The 23,150-nt window shown below is 35.6% G+C and overlaps 1 protein-coding gene and 1 long non-coding RNA gene across 5 annotated transcripts; one reads left to right on the top strand and one right to left on the bottom strand.

The window, feature by feature from the left end:
- Positions 1-57: 57 nt before the first annotated feature.
- Positions 58-22,153, top strand: csf1ra (colony stimulating factor 1 receptor, a). 4 transcript variants are annotated; one of them, XM_073812232.1, is made up of 22 exons: positions 58-197; positions 673-787; positions 3,216-3,497; positions 3,862-4,149; positions 4,254-4,390; positions 7,404-7,566; positions 7,646-7,847; positions 7,979-8,094; positions 8,668-8,779; positions 8,868-9,049; positions 9,133-9,224; positions 9,384-9,510; positions 9,579-9,683; positions 9,875-9,985; positions 10,214-10,376; positions 12,080-12,153; positions 12,306-12,415; positions 12,513-12,635; positions 12,723-12,834; positions 12,911-13,010; positions 19,774-19,897; positions 19,985-22,153. In XM_073812232.1, the coding sequence occupies exons 2-22, from the start codon at positions 736-738 to the stop codon at positions 20,141-20,143; spliced, it is 2,934 nt and encodes a 977-aa protein (XP_073668333.1). In that variant the 5' UTR covers positions 58-197; positions 673-735; the 3' UTR covers positions 20,144-22,153. The 4 variants fall into 4 exon arrangements, with proteins under 4 accessions (XP_073668333.1, XP_073668331.1, XP_073668334.1 ...); XM_073812230.1 differs by having other exon boundaries at positions 19,982-22,153; XM_073812233.1 differs by having other exon boundaries at positions 59-197; positions 19,774-19,882; positions 19,982-22,153.
- Positions 16,439-17,938, bottom strand: LOC135785661 (uncharacterized). Its single transcript, XR_012335265.1, has 4 exons — positions 17,908-17,938; positions 17,463-17,511; positions 17,023-17,066; positions 16,439-16,600 (listed from the first exon to the last, which is right to left on the bottom strand). It is a non-coding gene; the product is annotated as an uncharacterized lncRNA (long non-coding RNA).
- Positions 22,154-23,150: the final 997 nt, after the last annotated feature.

The following is a 23,150-nucleotide window of genomic DNA, read 5'->3' as shown; positions in this document are numbered from 1 at the left end:
AAAGTCTTGTTCAAGCTGACATAGGCAAACTCCCAGTTCTTAGTGCACAGGATTCACATTTGATTCACTTGAATACCATGATGGAGATGTAAGACCATAGTGTTACCATATGAGACCTGTTTGTCTCAAGATGATTTCAGATTGGATGTAACTGGGACTAACAGCAGAACATTTCTTCACTACAGTCAATTCCACAGGTGATGAGATTAGCAAGGAAAATATTTGGAAGCTGTTACTAGTTTTATTATTTATTTTTTTCTTTTTGTGGATTTTACTTCCAGTATGGACTTAATTGGTTCATTTAATTTTGATTCAATGAATTTTTTTCCTGAACAGTCACTGAAAAGATTTTTTTTCAACACAGATTATCTTTAAATATTTAAAAACACATAATATTTTGATAAGTAGAATTGATATTAAGAAGATATTAAACAGTTGTTTTAAGCTAAAAAACTTTAATTCTTTAATCACTTTTGCCGTTTGCATTTTGCTTGTGCATGCTTAATTCATTTCCAATTGATAAGAAGAATTGGTTTATGTAAAGAAAATAATATTGATTTCCTGTAAAATTATATCTGGTCAGCTGATTTTCCAGATGTGTCACATCCGTCAACTAAAATGAGAAGTCACTGTTGAAGGACATTGAAATCATTCCTTATTTCCTCAGAGCAGAAACTAACTCAAGACACACTTGAAACACTTGAACAGGATCATCTCTGGCCCGGGATCAGGTCCATGATGCTTCTGTTCATTTTCGTTTTAGGACTGCTGGACAGTCGAGCCCATGGTAAGAATCTCATCTGGTCTCAACACTTATGATATTGAGTAACAACAACAAATTAGATGGGGAACAAATCACAACTTGCATCTCAAAGCTTATTTAGCTCAGACTCAAAAGTTTTAAAGAGATTTTAAGATGTTAGAGCAGCTGATTTTTAAAATGGCATGTTTGGTTGTTAAACATCATCTTTGTGCGTTTATGAAACATACAGTACAGATGAAAAGTGTTTTTGATGATGGTGTAATAATGGAAACGAGCGTCTCATGATTTTGTTTAGTGCATTTTTCTAAATTGCTTTAAAAGTAAAACTAAAATTTTTATCTTCACTGCTAAAAACCAAAAATAGAAACCATTGGAGAAATTCTATTAAATTTAATTGTTTTAATAGGAATTTTATTGGTTGTAATGGAAACTATAATGGACTCTGTGGGTCTGGTATGTGTTCTTTTTTTGGTAGGACCATTAAATCCTGGAATATGCCCCAAAACACACTACAAAAAGGAATTGTGTAGTGGTTGTAATGGTACACTGTCAGAATTTGCTGGGGTGGTACCCTGAGGTTCTGTTTTTACCTTTACATGTAAGATATACAAAACAATACAATGTTGTAGTTTTTGGAACTATTGTATACCTTTAAAGGTCTCGGTAAATGTTTTGTACTATTTAACTGGTAGCTCCTTAGGGTATAATATTTTACAACATTTCAATGTGTTGTATAAAAGTACAAAAATGAACCTTTGAGGGTACCACCTCAGTGACAAAGCTTTGTATCTGTATTTCTTTCTTTCTTTCTTTCTAATGGTATTTTAATATAAACCAATAGAATTTCTGTGATGGTTTCTATTGTTTTTCAGCAGGGTTTAGGGATATGTGCAGTGTGTGTTTTACATTACTGTATCTAAAATTAACTCTCTAAGATACAGAAAAGTTTCCAGTTGGCTTTCTTACTGTATATTGTATTTGACTTGTTCTTTAGATGTGGTCAATCCTGAATGATCATGTGAACAGCACTGATGAAGTTTGTCATTTTCTAAACCTGTGACTGAAGTGTTTGTGTGCTCTTTTGAATACTATAGACATGTTTCTGTTTATTAACTTTCTGTCTGCTGGTGCCATTTGGAAAGCACCGCTAATGGGCTCAGTTATATTTGGTTATACCACAGGGCTGTTATTATAAATGAGAATGAGAACCTAACACCTAACCTCTCAAATGTCTTAAAATAACCACCAGAGCAATGTCTTTGATAACCGTGGTATAAGCGGAATAATTGACACCAATTCTTGGAATTATGTAAGAAATAACTGACTCTGATCCTGTGAATTATGTAAGGAATTATTGACGAAGGGCCGTTATTATTAGAAAATAATGCATATCCTAATTCATGTTGTGCCGTTACACCACGAGTGTGCATTATTTTCAAATAATTCAAAGAACCAGAGTGAAATATTCTGCTTATACCACGGTTACCACAGACATTGCTCTGGGAGTTATTTTAAGACATTTGTGCGCGTTTATTAAAAAATAATGCATACCCGTGGAACATTTCTCCCCAAATCAGAATAAATCATTCAACAACCCCGTGGTATAATTAAAAATAATGCACACCCGCAGTGTACTTCCGCTTCACGTTTTGCCGCATTACCACCTTGGGTGTGCATTATTTTCAAATAATTGAATGGCCGGTCATCAATTATTATTTGTTGATCTTATGAAGTAGTAAGATACTTTAAAAATCTGTAGGTTTGATTAAGATGTTGAAGTAATACAGGTGTCTATTGAGGAGCCGATGCGTGTTTATGACAAAAAATATGGGGGTTCATGTTGAAAATGCAGTGGGTCAGAATTTGATTGTGTGTGTGGGTGGGGTGTGCGTGAGTGCGTGCGTGCACAAACAGTGTGTGTCTCAAAAAATAAAGCAGAAGTGAAAGAAGGATTAAGACGTTTTCTGCTGATTGGGGAGTACAAATCATAAACACACTCTTAAAAGCAAGGTGCTACAAAAGGTTCTTTACAGCAAAGCCATAACAATTTTGGTTCCTCAAGGAACCATTCAGTCAAAGGTTCTTAGATGAGCAATTTCTTCCTTACCATTTTATAATTTGAAGAACTTTTTACACCACAAAGAACATTTTGTGAAACAGAAAGGATCTTCAGAAATTGTGGTTGTGTTTACGAAATTGGCCACAGTCATCATGTCAGACATTCACATTTAAACCTTTCCTATATAAAAGAAATGTGTATGTGGTTTTAGCATGTTATATCACATTTTACACTGTTTACTTCTTCCTAAACTTTATTAAAGACACTTTGATGGTGTGACCACAAGATATCAGAGATCTTAACATGGTCTCTTACTGTATGTCTTTAGTTAACGTATTGAATGCTGTAGTATCAGATCATATGTGACATCATCAACTGCCATTTGATTGACAGGTTGGTCTCAACTCAAGATCTTCGTGAACTCTGATGTCCTGTCGGGTACTGATGTGATTCTGGACTCTGGTTCTCCTCTTCATCTGATGTGTGAAGGTGATGGACCAGTAACATGGGTTCCTCGGCTGAATAAACACAAACGCTACATCTCCAAAGGAACGGGAAACATCCGGAGTTTTCATGTGGATAAAGCCACAGTGGAATTTACTGGCACATACACCTGTAGTTACATCAGCAAAGATAAATCGAATGAATCTTCCTCTCTGCATGTGTTTGTGAGGGGTAAGTGAAGAGACATTTGTTGTTTTGAACTTTAGACACCCTGCGGATGAAGGAACAAAACAGAAGTGCTGTGGTGTAGAAGTGGCTCTTTTTTCTTTTTTTAAAAAGGTTGAAAGATCAAACTTGTACTATTGCACGCTTTATCATTCTAGACCAGGGGTCTCCAGCGTAGTTTTTGGAAAGTGATGTTAGGATAAATTGTTATAAATAGTTGGCGTTTTGCTCAAATTTTGCTCCAGAAAACGATGTTTAAAGATGGCTAATAAACTTGGCCTCAAATGTCATAAATCTTTGATTTTATCTGATGATCTTTAACAAGAAAGTGTAATAAACAAAAGTGTACAACAACATAAATATCTTACAGATCCAGAGGTTCTGTTCGTGAGCCCAAGCACACCTCTTAGTTACGTGCGGAAAGAAGGTGAAGATCTGCTGTTACCGTGTCTACTGACCGACCCCAACGCCACAGACTTTACATTTCGTATGGATAACAAATCAGCTCTGCCTCATGGCATGAACATCACCTATGACCCCAAGAAGGGTGTTCTGATTCGAAACGTTCACCCCGGATACAACGCAGACTATGTGTGCAGTGCGAGAGTAAGGGGAATTGAGAAAGTTTCAAAGACTTTCAAAATTAACGTCATACAAAGTGAGTAAATGCCAAAATTGTTGAAATTGTGCAATAAGCAGTTACTACATTATTAACATTTACGTCAAGAAGGATAACAGATATCGGTGTTGATATATTTCCAGGACTACGTTTTCCTCCGTATGTATTTTTGCAAAGAAACGAGTATGTCAGATTGGTGGGAGAGACACTTCAAATCAGCTGTACCACAAATAACCCAAACTTTAACTACAATGTTACCTGGACGCACTCCTCAAGAAAGGTTTGACCTCTGACTTGTTAACCCTTTCATGTAAAATATTACTATTATAATATTACTACTATATTGTTATGTATTTATGGATGGCAATATGTTTTCTTTATGCAAAGTCAGTTTTGTTTATTTTGTTTTTAGCATTATATATTTTCATGAGATTCTTAAAGGGATAGTTCGCTAAATATGTAACATTTTGTCATCATTTATTCACAAACCTGTAAAATTTCTTTGTTCTGATAAATACGAAGGAGAACATTTTGACATATGTTTATAACCAAACTGGTCAGAAGACCCATTGACTTCCATAGTAGGAAAAAATAATACTATGGAAGTCAATGGGGCTTTTGCCATTATTTATTAATGACCCTCCTGTCATTTGATCCCCAATGTCTTTTTTGCAGAACCCAAATGCAAACTTTTTAAAAGTGTTGTTTTGGGTTTTCTGGTTACTATGGTAGTGGATGGTTACCCCACCTCTTTAAACTTCCCAAAAGTGTTAAACAAATATCTCCAATGAACTTGCCCTATATTTTAAGTGACAAACAATTAAGTTTTCCTTTTTGGCTGAACTATCCCTTTAACTCTTTTCCAGCCAGTGCCAGCATTTTTTATAATTTTCCAGATGTGTAATGCTTCCAGAATTTTTCTTTCTATAAATATATAATATATCAAATGAAAGAACAAACCCTCTGCTTTCAAACAAACAAAACTGAAAAAAATGTTTAATTTTGTTTTTATTTGTTTCCTTTTATGCCCTCTCAAAAATTGGTAGGTTTCTTCGAAAATACAAAATTTTTAACAAAAAGCTGGGATAATTGCATTTTTGTAAAGGATTTTTGTTGGGGGTCAGATTCAAAACGATAATCAAAATATATACATAGTTTTTACTGTTTCTGAATCAGTGTATGCTTTAGTGTTTTAAGAGCCACACCCTGTTAATAGCGGAAATATTGATTGCAGTAAAAACTTATCAATATTCGGACGGGATTAGTTTTTCCAAACAACGCTTGAGTTTCAACGTGTCCCCCATGGCATCTGTGATTTTATGTAACGTAAAAATGAATAAATGGGACTGGCGCGTTAGTAAGACCTTAAGGTAGATCACGTTGGCCAAAACACGAAAAGAACCGCGTTTTTAAAATATATGGCTGGCAAACACAAACATTCGCATCCAAGGTTAAATTTTTCAGAGGACCTCTGAGTTCGACGAAAAACAGTAAATTGCCCTGGAATTTTTACGGAGGTCGTTAGAGAAAAACACAGACATAAGCCCTATTCGGACGGGATTAGTTTTACAGGGGGACCTCTGAGAAACTCGTGCTTCTCAGAGGTCCTCTGTGTTTTTAATCCCGTCCGAATCGGGACGTCTGTGTTTTTCTCAGACGACCTCCATAAGAATTCCAGAGCAATTTACCTACTGTTTTTTGCCGAACTCAGAGGTCCTCTGAGAAATGTAATCCCGTCCGGATGCAAATGTCTGTGTTTGCCCGCAATATCTTTTGAAAACGCGGTCCATTTCGTGTTTTGGCCAACGTGATCTGCCGTAAGGTCTTACTAATGCGCGTATATTGTATTTCCTGAGTCCTGTTCATTCAGATATGGATGTTTTTACGCATTCGGCAAAATAAAATAATTAAATCAAGACGAGCTGAATATCAAGTAAGGGATAATGTAGAGGCAGCCGGTAGTTATTGGGAAATAAGCCCCGACAGTGTGATCAGGACCCGACGCGAAGCGGAGGGTCTTGTATCACACTGAAGGGGCTTATTTCCCAATAACTACCGGCTGCCTCTACATTATCCCGCTTATTACACGGCTACTTGCACATAAGAAAAAAAACTGGACATGAATATGAATTTGAAACATTTTATTGGCATATTTGTTTTAAATTAACATTTTTATCCTTCCGCGAAACTTTGCACAGATGCATAAAATGATCGTAATACCTTAAGATCCTCTGCTTTATACTTGTCTCCATTTTTTTCTCTTTAACCAGTCTTTGAAAAGTTTTAATGCCCATTCTGTATTTTTTTGTGTGTTGGCTTCGTAGCTGTCATGCTCTATTTTGTCAAGTTCAGTTTCAGTAAGCTCTCTGTGTCTTGTCGTGGTTGTCGAGTGTTTGTCACAAGATGGCGCCAAACAGACAGTAATCTTTATTGATCTTTATTGGCGCGGAGCGATTTTAATCGTGCAAGTAGTCCGGCTATGCGTTATTATTTTGGAGCGGTTATTATTTGAAAAGAACGAACCTGCAAATGTCTCAACTGACCAATCAGAATCAAGCATTCCAGAGAGCCGTGTAATAAACACTGTTAAGACTGGCCACTGTAATATCATTCACGTTATAAGAAACTCCGTTCAATGTTGTTCAACTCCGGAATGGTAATGTTAATTAATAAAGATAATAAATTGTTATTAATCACTATTTCTTCATTTCTTTGGGTTTATTATAAGCAGACAGTTATATAAAACATGTAGGCTAACATAACTTTAGTAGGATTTGTATATTTTATATTGATTTGTTAAAATTAAATTAATAAATTACATTCTGTCATAATTTTACATTTAAAGCAAAATATTAAACATTACAAACACGCGTATCCAGAGCACGTGCTCTTCTGCAACGCCCAAATGCATGAAACAGACACTCCCATCTCTGGAATAGCCTGCATCATTTTAATCCCATCCGAATTGGTACATAAAATCACAGACGTCCTGGGGGAGACGTTGAAACTCAAACGTTGTTTGGAAAACTAATCCCGTCCGATTAGTGCTATAGCCGATTCGGAATGGTTTAAAAACACAGAGGACCTCTGAGAAGCAAAATTTCTCCCCCTGTAAAACTAATCCTGTCTGAATAGTACTATTGGCAGGGAAGGGTTTTCTCTTAATTGACGAGATAACTCATCAATGGCAGGGAAAGGTTAACTTAAACTCTATACAAAAGTCAAATTTGTCCTTAACTCTTAATTCTGAAACATTCTTCAGCTTATTTTTCTATACTTTTGTTTATTCCTAGCTGCCTGATGCTAAGGACAAATCTACGATGGCAGGAGATGGAATTGCCATTATGAGCGTCCTCACCATTCCAGCTGTCCGACTCTCTGATTCAGGAAACATCACCTGTACAGGGCAGAATGAAGCCGGAGCCAACAGCTCCACCACTCAGCTGCTGGTTGTGGGTAAGAACATCGCCAATCACTCCAGTTTTACTGGAAACCCTTCGAAGTCCTCACTGATGGTCAATTTGATTTGCAACAGATGAGCCCTACATTCGACTGTCAGCGAAGCTTTCATCTAAACTCACCCATAATGATCTGTCCATTGAAGTCAGTGAAGGAGATGATGTAGATCTGAGGGTTCTGATTGAAGCGTACCCCCCTATTAAATCTCACTGGTGGGAGATTCCAGTGCCCCATAATGCATCTCTCCTAGAGCAAAAGTTTTACAACTATAACGACAGGTCAGAAAAAATATATATTTACATGCATTGTTTTATAATTCCTCTTGTCTCAGAATTACTGAAGTTGATTGAATGTGTAAGCAAATTTTTATTTGTAAAGGGTTTCATAAAAACACCTGATGATTCTGTAGGTATGAAGCCCTGCTGTTTCTCAAAAGACTGAACTTTCAGGAAATGGGTCGCTACACACTTCATGTGCAGAGCGACAAGAGAAACGCCTCCATTTCATTTGATATTAAAATGTATAGTAAGTATAGTAAATTCATCAGTTAAGTATTATTTCAAATGTAACCTGAGTGTCCAAATTAACCCCCTTAAAGGGATAGTTCACCCTAAATGAAAATTACAATCAGAAGCCCCATTGACTTTCATTGTATAAAAAAGAATACTATGGAAGTCAATGGGGCTTCTGATCGGCTTGGTTACAAACATTTCTCAAAATATCTTCCTTTGTGTTCATCAGAACACAAAATTAAATTCAAATTGTGACAAAAACTATCCCTTTAAATGACATGGTTGCAGTTTGCATTTATGCTGTATGTTCATTAGAGCTGGCAATACATTTTAACATGAAGATTTGTGACCCTGTCTGTAAAATCCAGGCTAAAGTCTTATCATTTTGAGCATTATTTGAGCAATTAGGAGCATCAAAGTTTAATTTAAATAATTGATTTTCCATTAATTTAAATCTTTGACATGACCATACTCAGTCAATATTTAAGATACAAAGGTTATATTTTCAAAATTGTAGGATGTTTTTACTGTAAACTAGCTGGGTTTTCACAGGCAGGGTCAAATATTAAAAGACATATCTGAACAGGGAAGCCGGTTACTGTGGTGAGATGGGAGAATGTCACAACTCTATCCTGTAAGTCATATGGATATCCAGCTCCCAGCATCATTTGGTACCAGTGCACAGGAACCGACGTCTCGTATGTGTTGTCTCCTAACTACACTTTTTCACCATTTATATAATATAGTTTTATATGATGTGAAATAATGTGATGTAATGTTTGTCAGATGCACAGAGAACTCTACAGGACTTGAAACGGAGACGGTGGAGTTTCATAAGGAACAATACGGAAGTGTGGGTGTGGAAAGCGTCTTGACCATCGGATCATCTGTTCAGAGAATGACCGTGGTGTGTGTGGCCTACAATCTGGTCGGGCGGGACAGTGACATCTTTGCAATGGAAGTTTCTGGTAAGACGGCCGTTATTATAAAGTTTTTGTTAATTTAAAGAAGTTCTTATGATGTGTTGCTGAAGTTCTGGGTTTATTTCCAGATAAACATTTCACCAGCATTTTATGCGGAGGTGCGGGGGCCATGGCGGTGCTTCTCCTGCTTCTCTGCTTCCTGCTTTACAAGTACAAACAGGTGACATCACCACGTCTCAAATCCGAATTAATCCTGTTTACATATTTCATGATCCTGCATTAAATCTGAAAAATTAGTGCATGCTTTTCCAAAGTCTCTCCTCCAGCCACCTTTCATCAGAAGTTAAATGTCTGACGTCTTGTTTCCATCTTTTGTTAGAAACCTAGATATGAGGTCCGCTGGAAAATCATTGAAACCACAAATGGAAATAACTACACCTTCATAGACCCAACGCAACTACCATACAATGAGAAGTGGGAGTTTCCACGAGACAAACTCAAGCTGGGTTGGTACCTGCGTACCTTGCGTGTTGATCATGTTGTTCATGTGTATTGATGTGTGTTGTGTGCACAGGTAAGACTCTGGGTGCAGGAGCCTTTGGGAAGGTGGTGGAGGCTACAGCATACGGTCTGGGGAAAGACGACAACATCTTACGTGTTGCTGTAAAAATGCTTAAAGGTCAGAGCATGCTTATAACTTTTTCATATAAGTACCATGGTATGTGACAGATGTTTTATGTCTGTAAAACTGTGATGTGAACCAAAGTTAACACAGCTCATGAACCTATTGAGAATTGCCCTTAGGACCAATGTTTTATGTGTCACTGACATTAAAACTGTGTGTTGTGTGTGTTGTTGTGTTGAGAGCAGCCAGCGCTCATACAGATGAGCGGGAAGCTCTGATGTCAGAACTGAAAATCCTCAGTCATCTTGGGCAGCACAAGAACATTGTGAATCTGCTGGGCGCCTGCACTTATGGAGGTAAGATTCATTCATCTCTATTGTCTGTAACTGCTATATGATGCTGAAGATGATTGGTTACTTTGGACTGTGGACTGTACACGTATTAATTATTTGCCTGTGAGAAAAACATAAACATGCAAATGTTATTTTAGTCTTTTTTATATAAAACGCCTTATAGTCACATCCTGAATCCCAGAGATGGCAGGTACAGATGATGAAATTGATGTGTATATTGTCTTTTTCCAGGCCCAGTGTTGGTGATCACTGAGTACTGTTGCCATGGTGACCTCTTGAACTTCCTGCGTCAAAAAGCTGAAACCTTCTTGAACTTTGTCATGACGGCCCAGAATGTTCCAGAGCAGACGATGGATTACAAGAATGTGACCGGCGATCGGGCATTTTTCAGAAGGTTTATTTAACTGAAATAAAACTGACAACACAGAAACAAGCACATATCTAAACTTTAAATATCATCATATATATTTAAAAACGAAATCTTTAAATATAATACTTAAACTCTTAAAAAATAAAGGTGCTTTATTTTAGAAGAACCATTTTGGCTGAATGGTTCCATAAAGAACCACAAACATTGCTGTGGTGGTTATTTTAAAACATTTGACAGGTTAGGTGTGAGTTTTATAGAAAAATAATCAACACCTGTGAAACATTTCTCAACCAATCAGAATAAAGCATTTAACACGCCTGTGGTATAAATTGTTATAAATTTGTTAAAATTACAACTAATGTATTTGAAATGTAATATTGAATTTGAAACTATATTGTAGTATAGTATAACTGAGGCTATAGGTATTGAGATTAAACAAATCTTGTTCTTAGGGGTTGTGCACACCAAAACTTTTAAACGCGGCTGTAGGACACCGATTGCCAGCAGTTTTTTCAGCCGAGCGCTTTTAAGCTGTGATACTTGAGCTGTGAGCTGGTTGGTTGTTGTGATACTTGTCCCGCCCCTCCTCCACTGTGACTGGACAGTCGTGTGAGAACTGACATTGACGAGCAGAGCTTTTCACCCAGAGTTGAAAGCGCCGGCTTATTTGAAAAACGCAGAGTTTCCATTGGAATCAATTGAAAACATGCGCCGGCTGCGGGCGTAAAAGCTTTGGTGTGCACGCCCCCTTAGAGTTTTTTTGTTAGTTTTAAATGGGTTGCAAGCCTATATTTGAACCATGCTTTAAAACGATAACTTATACGACATGATTAGTACACTTTTACTATTGTAAAAAATATGATTGATTTTCGTACGGTATGTTGATTTGTTATGATATTGGTTATTTACAAAAATATTAGAAGTATTTTTTTAAGCAGATACTGGTGTGTCTGCTACATGAATTGTACACTTTTGTTTAAAATTTTTTTTTAATTATTTTAATTTGTACATAGTATTTAGCTTGCTAGACCAATAGCCGCTAACTCAGCTTCGATTAGCCATTATTAATAAGATATCGCGTGAACAAATTTTGATCAGGCATTAGCGCCAGGTACCAGTCGGGGTCCAAAGGAGATCCAATTGCTTATGACACCGGTGTCACGAGAGTTTTGGTTACTGAGCTAACGTGAATATTCAATAACTTTCCGAGCATGCGCATTAAAAAATGTGAATCCCTTTAGTCTCACCACATCCAATAGATTGTGAAAGTTTATGAATATTTACGTAAGCTCCGCGTGTGAAACCGAATATCTCGGAACCTGAAAATTTCATAATTTTCTCAACTTTCAAATACAGCTACAACCTGAATGTGTTATGGGTGTGGCCATGCTCGGTGGCTCCAGTGCATCATCAAGCCACTGTTTTAGCCCCGCCCAAATAATCCAGAACACAGAAATGTGGAAAAACTGTTTAACGGTGTAACTCCACAATTCAGTACTAAATACTGTAGTTCACAGTCTTTGTAACGTGTTTCTGCAATAAGTGTCAAACATTTGTAATGTGTTTAGTAACAATTCTCTGAAATGACATGGACACAGATTTTAAGCACCTTTATTTTTTTAAGAGTGTAAGCTTAATCATACTTCAACTTAATAATGGTTTAATAAATCTGTGTTTTATTTAAAACTGCATGATGTAAAAGGTTTTGTCTTTGGTTGTGTTGACAGTGACAGTGGGATATCCAGCACCTGCTCTGATCATTATCTGGACATGAGACCAGCACTGACAAACTCACTTCTGGGTGAGTCAACAAAGCACTGTTTTAGGTACACATAAACCAATCCTTCAGTTGATTTTTCTTCCAGGTAAATTATGAACTTTGTTTTCATGTTGACTCAAAAGACCTTACGTGAAAGATCTGTTAGATTTCAGCCACTTTCTCTTATGGTTCAGATTCTTCTTGTGAGAATCAGGAAGAAGATTCATGGCCGGTGGACATGGACGACCTGCTCAGATTCTCCTATCAGGTGTCTGAAGGACTTCACTTCCTCGCAGCTAAAAATGTGAGTTCTTACATCAAAAAACCAGCATGATAAATGGCAGTCTAGAGGTGACGATGGCCACAACCAAGCATTAAAATCCTATGCGTCTTCTCTTCAGTGTATCCACAGAGATGTGGCAGCCCGCAACGTTTTGCTTACCGACAAACGTGTGGCTAAGATTTGTGATTTTGGGCTGGCACGAGACATCATGAACGATTCCAACTATGTGGTCAAAGGAAACGTGAGGGCTACACATACAAACGCACATAAGAACACATTCATCATCATAGACGGACACAATTCAATTGTGTGTGTTTGTTATGTTTAGGCTCGTCTTCCTGTGAAATGGATGGCTCCGGAGAGCATCTTTGAGTGTGTGTACACGGTTCAGAGTGATGTGTGGTCTTACGGCATCTTACTGTGGGAGATCTTCTCATTGGGTAAGAACGAATGCTGGTTAATAAACTCATCTCGTGTCTTTATTTTCAGGGTAAATATTTGAAAATGTTTCTGCAGGTAAGAGCCCGTACCCTAACATGCTGGTGGACTCAAAGTTCTATAAGATGATTAAATGTGGCTATCAGATGTCCAGACCTGATTTTGCTCCTCCTGAGATGTAAGTTGTTTTCTGTTTATGTTGTTTTAACCAAGATCATGTTAAGACTGAACATGTATGTAACAGGTCAGCTGTTTTAACCACAGTTTTCTGCAACTAAACAAACAAAAAGTAAGAAAAACAACACTGAAAGAAGGAATTGTTCGAAAAAGAAACCGCTTAAATACAGAACAGTGATCTTAAGTCAAACTTTAGTCACTGTGTTTCTTTCTTATACAGTACTGTGAAAAAGTCTTAGGCCACCACCACCAGACTTGTTGTTTTAGAAGTTTTAATGTCCATCCATATTTATTTTTCAATCTATTTTATTAAGATACAAACAGAAAATACAGGAAATATGTAGAAATCTTGAGCGTTTTTGAGCAGAATGAAGTAAAAATTTCTTTAAAATTAGAAGTTAGGATTTCATTTTATTTATGTTTAAGAGATCCTGCAGTTTCCTGCTATTGCTCAAGTGTAAGGGGAGTTTACTCTAAAACTTGACACATCAGTTTACATTTTTATACAGTTTTTAATACTGCATACACATTTCCTGTATTGCAAAAACAACTAATCTAATTCTGGCATGGTGGCCTAAGACTTTTGCACAGTACTTTATGTTGTAAAATAAAATTTTATGTTATATTTTTTTAAACATAACATATGCGACCCTACGTCATAAGTCGCACAAGTATATTTGTAACAACAGTCAACAATACATTGCATTGGTCAAAATCATTGGAAAAGGAAAACACCACAGTTTTTCATTATTTTACTATGTTCTTACCTTAACTTAAACGCATTAATACATATCTATTTTTTTCAATGCGTACACTTAATCTTTGTACAGCGCATCGTGAATGTGTTAGCATTTAGCCTAGCCCCATTCATTCCTTAGGATCCAAACAGGGATGAATTTTTTTATCATTATTGAATAACATCATCACTCCTGACTACTCCCCTCCTCGCTCAATCTTCAGTCAATATTACTGTGCCGAGGTCGAAGTGCTGCAAACTAAGTGCTCTTTCGCCATATAATATAGTTCTCATTTTTAATCCGCTTAAAATATCGCCATGTTTTGTTTTGTGCCACCATACTTACTCGTGTAACTACTCATGCAACAGTCTTTAAATAGGAAAAACATGGAAGTGTTTGGTGGCTTCTAAATTCATTCCTGTTTGGATCCCAACGCTAACACACAACACACTGTAAAAAGATTAAGTGCACGCATTGAAAAAAATAGGTATGTATTAAATCTTCTAAGTTTAGGTAAGAACATACTAAAATATAAAAAAACGGTGGTGTTTTCCTTTAAGTAAAGATCATGTTCCATGAAGATATTTTGTACATTTCCTACCGCATATATAAAATATTTCAGCTTCCAGATGTATACATTTCAATGTCAAAAAATCTATACCTTTATGAGTGGTTTAATCATCCAGGGTCACATACGCCTGTTTTGAAAAAAAGGTTTTGCACTTGTGTCTTCATTCTTTTAATGTGAAAGTCACTTCTGTGTCGTTTTTATCTAATGCAAAAGTATCTTAACAGCTTTATTTGTGGCCTTATTTTCCTACACGGTATAATGTACAAAATGTACTGTATCTATACCTAAATGGTACATATTAGGACATATTAAAGGGTACTGGCTAAGTGACAACTCATATTTTTGACCTTTTTTCCTGAGTATGACAGTGTATTGACGTGGACTCTCTGACTCATAGCCCAGTCTGTCAGTGTCTGCTTTTGTCCTTTTTACATGGATCTTTAGTTCTGCATGTTAAACCCTAAACACATGACATGAGCTTCTTTATCCACACATTTCATGCTTAGTCTCTCTCTCACACACACACACACACACACACAGACACACACACAAACACACACACTGGGTTTCTGTAAAATATCAGTAAATCTATGTGAAGAAGAAATAAAAACAGTATTGAGAACCTTAAAGGCACACTCCACTCATTTTTCAGCCCCCCTATAGTTAAACATTTCACTTTTACAGTTTTGGGATCCATTCAGCTGATCTCCGGGCCTGGGGCTGGCACTTTTAGCATAGCTTAGCATAATCCATTGAATCTGATTTGACCATTAGCATCGTGTAATAAGACCACTGGAAAATTAAAAGTTGTAATTTTCTAGGCAGATAGGTCTAGGAACTATACTCTCATTCTGGTGTAATTATCAAGAACTTTGCTGCCGTAACATGGCTGCAGGATATTACGCAGCAGCCGAAAATAGTTCCCTTTTTAACTTTCAATGGCAGGGAACTATTTTCGGGCAGTGCGTAATATCCCTACACCTGCTGCAGCCATGTTATATTTTCAATAAAAAGTGGAGTGTCCCTTTAAATCTGTGTGTAATGAACTACATGCCAGTGTTGTAGTCAAGTCCAACTCAAGTCTGAAACCAGAAATCAAGTGTCAAGTCCATGTCAAGACTGAGTCTACATTCATTATCTGCACCCTGTCGGACTTGACACTTGATCTTTAGTCTTGGTCTTGACTCAGACTTGAGTTGGACTTGACTACAACCCTGCTACATGCTACTAATTATTTTTTGTCAATAAACTGCAGTCATATAACTTATAGGCCTACTTACAGTAGCTACAATTCAGGCTACTAACAAACAGTATAACTACTATTTCAAATTCTGGTTTTAAACTATAAGAACCTTTGTAAAGGTGACGACCAGTGTTAGGAGTAACGCATTTCAAGTAACGTGCATTACGTAATAATATTAATTTTCTGAAGTAACGAGTAACGCATTACTTTTTAAATGTACCCTGGTGAAAAAATAGTATGCTAAATATATTTAATTTTGATATACTTAAGTATACTTGCAGTCACACTAATGACCAGTATACTTAAAGTGTGCTATTGATTAGTTTATTAAAAGAGTGCTATTTTGGAACAACTAATTTTGTACTTAATATATTTTAGTTGTATATTAATTGTAACAAAGTACAACTTTAAGTGTATTTAGTGTACTTTTGTGTGCTAAAGTGGAACAACTTTAAGTGTATTTAGTACAATTTAAGTACATGACTTGTTTTTGTGCTAAATTCATGCTTGATAAGTGGATTTAGAGTGTGTTTTATTTATGTTAGGAGTACATTACAAATGTATTATGAGTGTCTTGCAAACATACAATCAGTATACCTTAAATAGACTGTTTGCGTACATTCTATATATTTTTGGCCAATCCAAAACTCTAAAAACTGCACTGGTGAAAAATGAATATGCCAAGTACATTACATTTTGTATACTTTTACATACCTGCAGCTAGATTAGTAATGAGTATACTTCAAGTGCGTTAATAATTAGTTAACTTAAAGAGTGCTATTTTGTGAATAGATTACTTTAGCTGGTAACATAACCAAAATATATTTTTCCAAATAAATAAAAGCTGATTAAAACAGTCAAAAACAATTCATTTTAAATATATTTAAAATATAGTTTTATTCACACCATTCAAAGTGTACAGTATTTGCCTAAAAATTGAACAATTACTCATTGAAGAATGTCAAGATGAGTGAGTTTACAACGTCTTTCTCTCCCAAATCAACTTTAGTCTGGCAGGTTTTGGTTCAGCCTAAGGAAATCTGAAAAAGAGAGACAATAAGCTCAATTAAAAAGTGTTTAATATTAAAACATTACATTAATTTAAGACTTACTGTATTAAATCTATAGTTTACTGGCAGAGATTGTATAGCAGATATATTTTTACCTAAACTAGAGCTTGACTTAAATGTCATCATATATATTAAGGGGCGGTTTCCCGGAGAGGGATTAGACTAGTCCTAGACTAAAATAAATGTAAGAGCTGTCCAAACTGAAAACAACTTGCTCTGACATATCTTAAAATACATCAGTGCCCTTTGTTTTACATCGTAATGCACATAAGTAATGTTTTTAGTAAGGCATGTTTGTTAAAACTATCCTAATTAAACTAAGGTCTAGTCCTGCATAAATCTAATCCCTGTCTGGGAAACCACCCCTAAGAGTTTTCATTATAATGACTTGCCTATATGGGCTGCAAAATCCTCCTTACATAAAATACTTCAGCTCCTAAAGAAAGATTTTATTGTATTAAATTTAAATGTAAAACTTGTCAGAAAGAAAATGCAACAAGCAGACAATTGGGTGGTTTCCTGGAAAGGGATTAGCTTAAAACAGGACTAGGCCTTAGTTTAATTAAGAAATATAACTAGTTTCAAAAAACATGCCTTAATAAAAACATTACCTGTGTGCATTTTGAGGCAAAACAAAGGACACTGGTGTATTTTAAGATATGTCAGTGCAAGTTGTTTTCAGTTTGGACAGCTCTTACATTTATTTTAGTCTAGGAGTAGTCTAATCCCTGTCCGGGAAACCGCCTCAATATGTATATAACGTTATCTAAACTGAAGCTTGATTTACTACTACGAATGAATTATTATATCTTAAGAGTTTAAAATGACTTACCATTAGCTGCAAAGTCCTTCCTACAAATGTCTTTGAAAAACTTTAGCTTCTGAGGAAAGAATGCAGCATCATTAATACTAAATACAGTTAGGTAAAAGCCTTACAACCTCTGACAGTCAATAAATGGTTAACTTTCACGCTACATTTAAAAAACAGATTTTCTGACACTACCTTTTTTCATTAACATATACATACACACCAATACATATATTTAACAAAACAATCGGGTGTACTAATTCGATATAACAGCCTAACAGTGCTATCTTTCAAACCTTTAACATTAGCTATAAGCTAACCTAAGCTACACAGCAGCTTATCACTAATAGCGAGTTAGACACCGCGTTATTGACAACATTTCGCATTCGAAATATGATAGTCTACTGATAAACTTCAGAATGGTCAAACGATAATCAAATATAATTAATTTTAAGATATTTTAACGTACCTTGGGACTGAACCCGTCCGTCTTGAACGACTGGTAAAAATCAAAATACGTGCGTCGTGACGTCATCACACACGTCAGATGCATTATTCAAATCTCAGAATTCACTTTTCTCTGAAATGCATTTACGAAAACTGTTTAAGTTAATTAATGTGTACAGCTAAAAGCGGTATGCAATTGACTCAAAAACTACAAAAAAAACAAACACTCATATTCCCCTTACGAAAATGAATGTTTTTTTGTGGTAAAAGTTTAGTATTTTTTTTTTTTTTTGGTGTATTGATTATTATTAGCAAAACCATGGTTATTTTGTGGTAAAACACAGTTAATTGATTTATCCAATGCTTGACTATAGTGAAGTTAAAGTGTACCTTATTATGTTAATAGTATATTACAAATGTATACATCTACAATATAAAATGTAACTGAACATACTGCTCTGTCGTAATTTTAAGCCCACGTTATTTCTCCATAAAATAATATACATTTGTACACCCCATATACATATCAAAATGTACTTAAAATATACTGTTTCTAAAGAATACTAAATAATGTATTTTAGAAATATAATGTCAGTGCATTATTATAATGATAACTTTAAGCATACCGATAAAGTATACCTAAAATACATTTTAAAATAAGTTTAAATTTAGTATACTTTAAAAATTGCACAAAACTTTAACTTTAAGTATATTTTTCTAAAGTATACTTTTAGAAAATATACTAAAGTATAATTATTTTGAAGTATGTTAAAAGTTTAATTGTAAAAAATACGCGCAAATATGTTGTAAGCATACTTTAAATATGTTTAAAGAAAGTACATTCCTTTGTAAGTATATTTGTAATGTACTATTGCAAAGTTAAATATACTTGAAATACAATAAAGTATATTTGTTTTTCACCAGGGTACACATTAATATTTGAGTTACTTTTTAAAAAAAGGAATGCAAGTTACTTTTTTATAGGGCTGCACGATTTGGGTAATTTTTCCCATTGCGGTTATTGATGCTAAAATTGCGATGTGCGATTGCGACTATACTAAATGGTATCATGAGTCAACTTGATGGGTTTTAAAGAATATCCACACACAGTTTAGCTAAAATGTGTATTTGTAAAACTAGAAATGTTTTCGTATTGCCACGTGATGTAGCAACAGCTCAGTGTCAGTAATCCTAAATCCAAAATACCGCCATACAACAGACATAGAGTTTTTTTTTAGCTACCAGATCACTGTAAACCTCCTCTGTATCCATCTTCGCTCTGGTATAAGTGACGAAGCACACCACACACGTGCATGCCACACGTGCATTGCCGTTTTTGTTCATTTTTCTTTCTTTTTTTTAAACAGCAAGAAAAATCATCAAACTGTTATCAGAAAGTTTGTGTTCACAAGTCCACACATTTATTTATTTAATATAATTGCAACATTTTGCTGTCATATAATTGCACAGGCTGACATTGCGATTGCGATTGCGATGCGATTAATTGTGCAGCACTACTTTTTTAGTTTAATTAATTTGATTACATTATGCGTACACACTAGTGTTGGAACAGTTTGAGTCAGAAAAAGAGATGGCAGGCCAGAGCTCAACATTTTCGTGATGAAATATGTAATTTCTTTTCAGTCATAAAAAACACTTGCAAGGCCTGAAAGAGATTATGCCTCAGCCAAAGCATGCAAAACGAACTAAAAAGTAACGTAAGCATTACTTTCCATGAAAAGTAACTAAGTAACCCCCTTAGTTACTTTTTTTGGGAGTAACTTAATATTGTAATGCATTTCTTTTCAAAGTAACTTTCCTCAACACTGTTGACGACACAGTCTTTAACATTAACTGATTAACTCATATGAAAAGCTCCTGTGTGCAGATATACAATCATGAAGATGTGCTGGAACCTGGAACCGTCCGAGAGGCCAACCTTCAACAAGATCAGCCAGCTTATCGAGAGATTGTTGGGAGAGACACCAGACCAGCAGGTAAATACTGATGCTGTAAGTCCTTGACAATCACGTCATGATCAATTATAGTAGTGCAGACACAAATCCTTGCTAATTATTTCCCATAATCCTTTGCAGCAGACAGAGTACCAGAACGTCCAGTCTGAAGCACCCGCTGACCAACAGCTGGAATCGTGTGAAATTGTTACCAATGAAGAATGTGAGTCATGTGAGACGTCATGTGACCAGGATGAAGACGCACAGCTGCTTACGAAAGTGAACAACTATCAGTTCTGTTGAGAGTCAGACTGGTTCACAGATTCACAATCTCTCCACTGACACATGGAAACGAAGCTCAGACGCAGTTTATGTCTACATGACCCTGAGTCACAAACATGGAAAGATGCAATTTTAAACGCTCTCGATTGCTTAAATAATCTTGATAACAGTTCTTCTATAGAGTTTGTGTTGTTGACCAGTTTTCACTTAAATCATGTAGGACATCTGACACCAAGCTGCTCAAAATGATGAACAAAACATCATTGGAAATTTTGTAAATGTTTTCTAAATATCCTTTTAAAAAATGCTCAAAACATTGTCTCGGTACCAGTTTGCGTTTTGCGTTTCTCTGTCCGTGACTTGTTAAGAAAAGACTCTCACCCAGTTTTTGGGTCACGACCCAGACGCTAAGACTATGTTGTAAACAGTCCTAAATTGCTTTGCTAAGTTTAGGTGTGTTGTTACAAACCCAACCGGTTTCACTTCTCAGATAACACACATTTACGGATCTCCAAACCTAACATTCGGTTTCCTCTTGTACGTAAGCTTGAACTTCCCTGTTCGGGAATGATGCTAGTTCATCACTTTGAGATGCGAACGCTGCATGTTGCACTTCCGCATTTAACACATTTTGCCTGCCAGTGGTTTCTGTTTTCGCAATCTTGGATAAAATCCTATAAACAAACATTTTGCATTTGCGTGTGATTCACCTGTTTGCAGCATGCACTTTATTTCTGCAGGTGTGAAAGAGCAGGTGAGAGGTGAATGAAGCAGGTTAGTGAGGTGAGGTGGAAGTCAGCCCTATGCTCCGGTTCTTAGTCAATCTTGCAATGCAAACAAAGTATTTTACCACCCTTTACTGCTGATTATGGTAGTTAGGAGCGATAAGACGCTCAACGCAGGTCTACAGCAGAACTCCACACCTATAACGGGTGAAACATTGACACGCTCGTGGTGCAATAACGTTTCTGAGGTCAGACGTTCATTGACTTTATTTCATCAGATGACAGAGGGTTGAAGGTTAAATGGTTTCTCATTAATAAACAACCTTGTTCATTATAGAAGCCTTTAAAATAGAGCAACACTGATTTTAATTGCCATAACACAAGGCGAACTAACTGTACAAACTAACAAGTTTCTTGTTGTATGCGACCCTATCTGTGAAATCCAGACTAAAGTCTTATAGCCTAATTCATTCTGAGATTATAGGAGAATCAAAGTTTTATTTCACTCATTGATTTCAGAAGTCAATATTAAAGGGATAGTTCACCAAAAAATGAAAATTGTGTCATTATCTCTCATGTTGTTTCAAACCTGTATAAATTTCATTTTATTTTGATGAACATAAAGGAAGATATGTTGATGAATGTTTTTAACCAAACTAATCAGAGGCCCCATTGACTTCCAAAGTTGGATAAAGAATACTGTGAAAGTGAATGGGGTCTCTGATCACAACATGAGAGTGAGTAAATAATGACAGAATTTTCATTTTTGGGTGAACTATCCCTTTAAGGAAATCAAGGATATATTTTTAAAGAATGTTGTTTACATTATGTAGGATGATTTTATGTAGAAAAAGCAAATCACTAATAAATGACTTTAGCTTGGTTTTTACTGTACATGCAGAGTATTACATATTCAAGTAATTTCACAGTTTTCTCATTCATTTATTTTTGTTTGAAACTTAAAGCTTTTTTTATTCAAGAGATGTTCATATAATACAAAAATTAAGCTATATCTCTCTTCTTTTTTTTACAATTTGCTTGTTCACCTATAATTTTAAAGGTGCAGTGTGTAGATTTTAGCAGCAACTAGTGGTGAGGTTGCGTATTGCACCTCTCCCTTTTGAATAGCAGAGAGAAGCTATGGTACTGATCACAGGACAAACATGTCATCCTCTGAGACGACGTAGTGACAAACGCGCTCTGTAGAGCAGTTTGTCCATTTAGGGCTACTGTAGAAACATGATGGCGCAAAATGGCTGCTTCCATGTAAGGGGACCCGCGGTGTATGTAGATAAAAACGTCTTATTCTAAGGTAATAAAAACAACACAGTTCATTATGTAAGGTTTTTATCCACTGATAATATAGTTGAAATATATTAAATTTCTGTCAAGAGATCCTACTTACTGTAAATGTACACAGTGCACCTTTAAAGAGAAAAATCTTTACATTTTGTGGTACATTTGTACAAAAGTATCTCTTTGTTTGAATAATTTTGCATTAAATGTAGCACCAGACACATACTGCCATATAGAGTAACCCAAGGTACTCTTGAGTTCTCAAAAGACATTATATTGTTTTTACATTGGTCTTAGAGTAGAAATGTAAACATTTTTTGTATCTATTGTTAAATCTGACAAGTTTATTCCTGAATTAATCAATGATGTCTCAGACTGAACATTTTATGTCATGAATAAAATTCTGTTTGTGGAGAATTAAAGCTTTATCGGTAACATTTAACAATAAGGTTTTAATTGGTTACAATTAGTTAATACATTAGCTAACATGAACTATCAATGATCAATACTTCTACAGCATTTATTAATCTTAGTTAGTTCACCATAAACTAACATGAATAACTGTAATGGCATTTTTAACTAACATTAACAAGAATTATGCTGAAATGCTGAAAGCTATATTGCTCATTGTTTGTTTATGTTAATTAATGCATTAACTTATGCTTACTAATACAACTTCATTGTAAAGTGTTAGCACTTTATCATTGATGATTAATCATATACAGATATAAACATGTTTCTAACTTCCTACTGTATGATACTAATAAATCTTTAAAAATGTCATGTGATGTTGTTATCAGTATAAATATGATTTATTCCACATAGATTAAGCATTATTTATTGACTGTGTCAGTTGCCAAAAGCTGTATTTAAAAGCACTGGCTTGAGGATCACTTTAAATGGTATATAGCACCAACGAACACCACGAACCACTCGGTGAGTAGTACAGTTTTGAAAATGAACGTTAAGTGTTATTTTAATAACATGTTTGTGCATGGTCATTGACT

Source organism: Paramisgurnus dabryanus, chromosome 16 (genome assembly GCF_030506205.2).
Source record: "Paramisgurnus dabryanus chromosome 16, PD_genome_1.1, whole genome shotgun sequence".
In the NCBI taxonomy this organism is placed as follows: domain Eukaryota; kingdom Metazoa; phylum Chordata; class Actinopteri; order Cypriniformes; family Cobitidae; genus Paramisgurnus; species Paramisgurnus dabryanus.
This window is presented reverse-complemented; position numbering and strand designations above follow the sequence as displayed.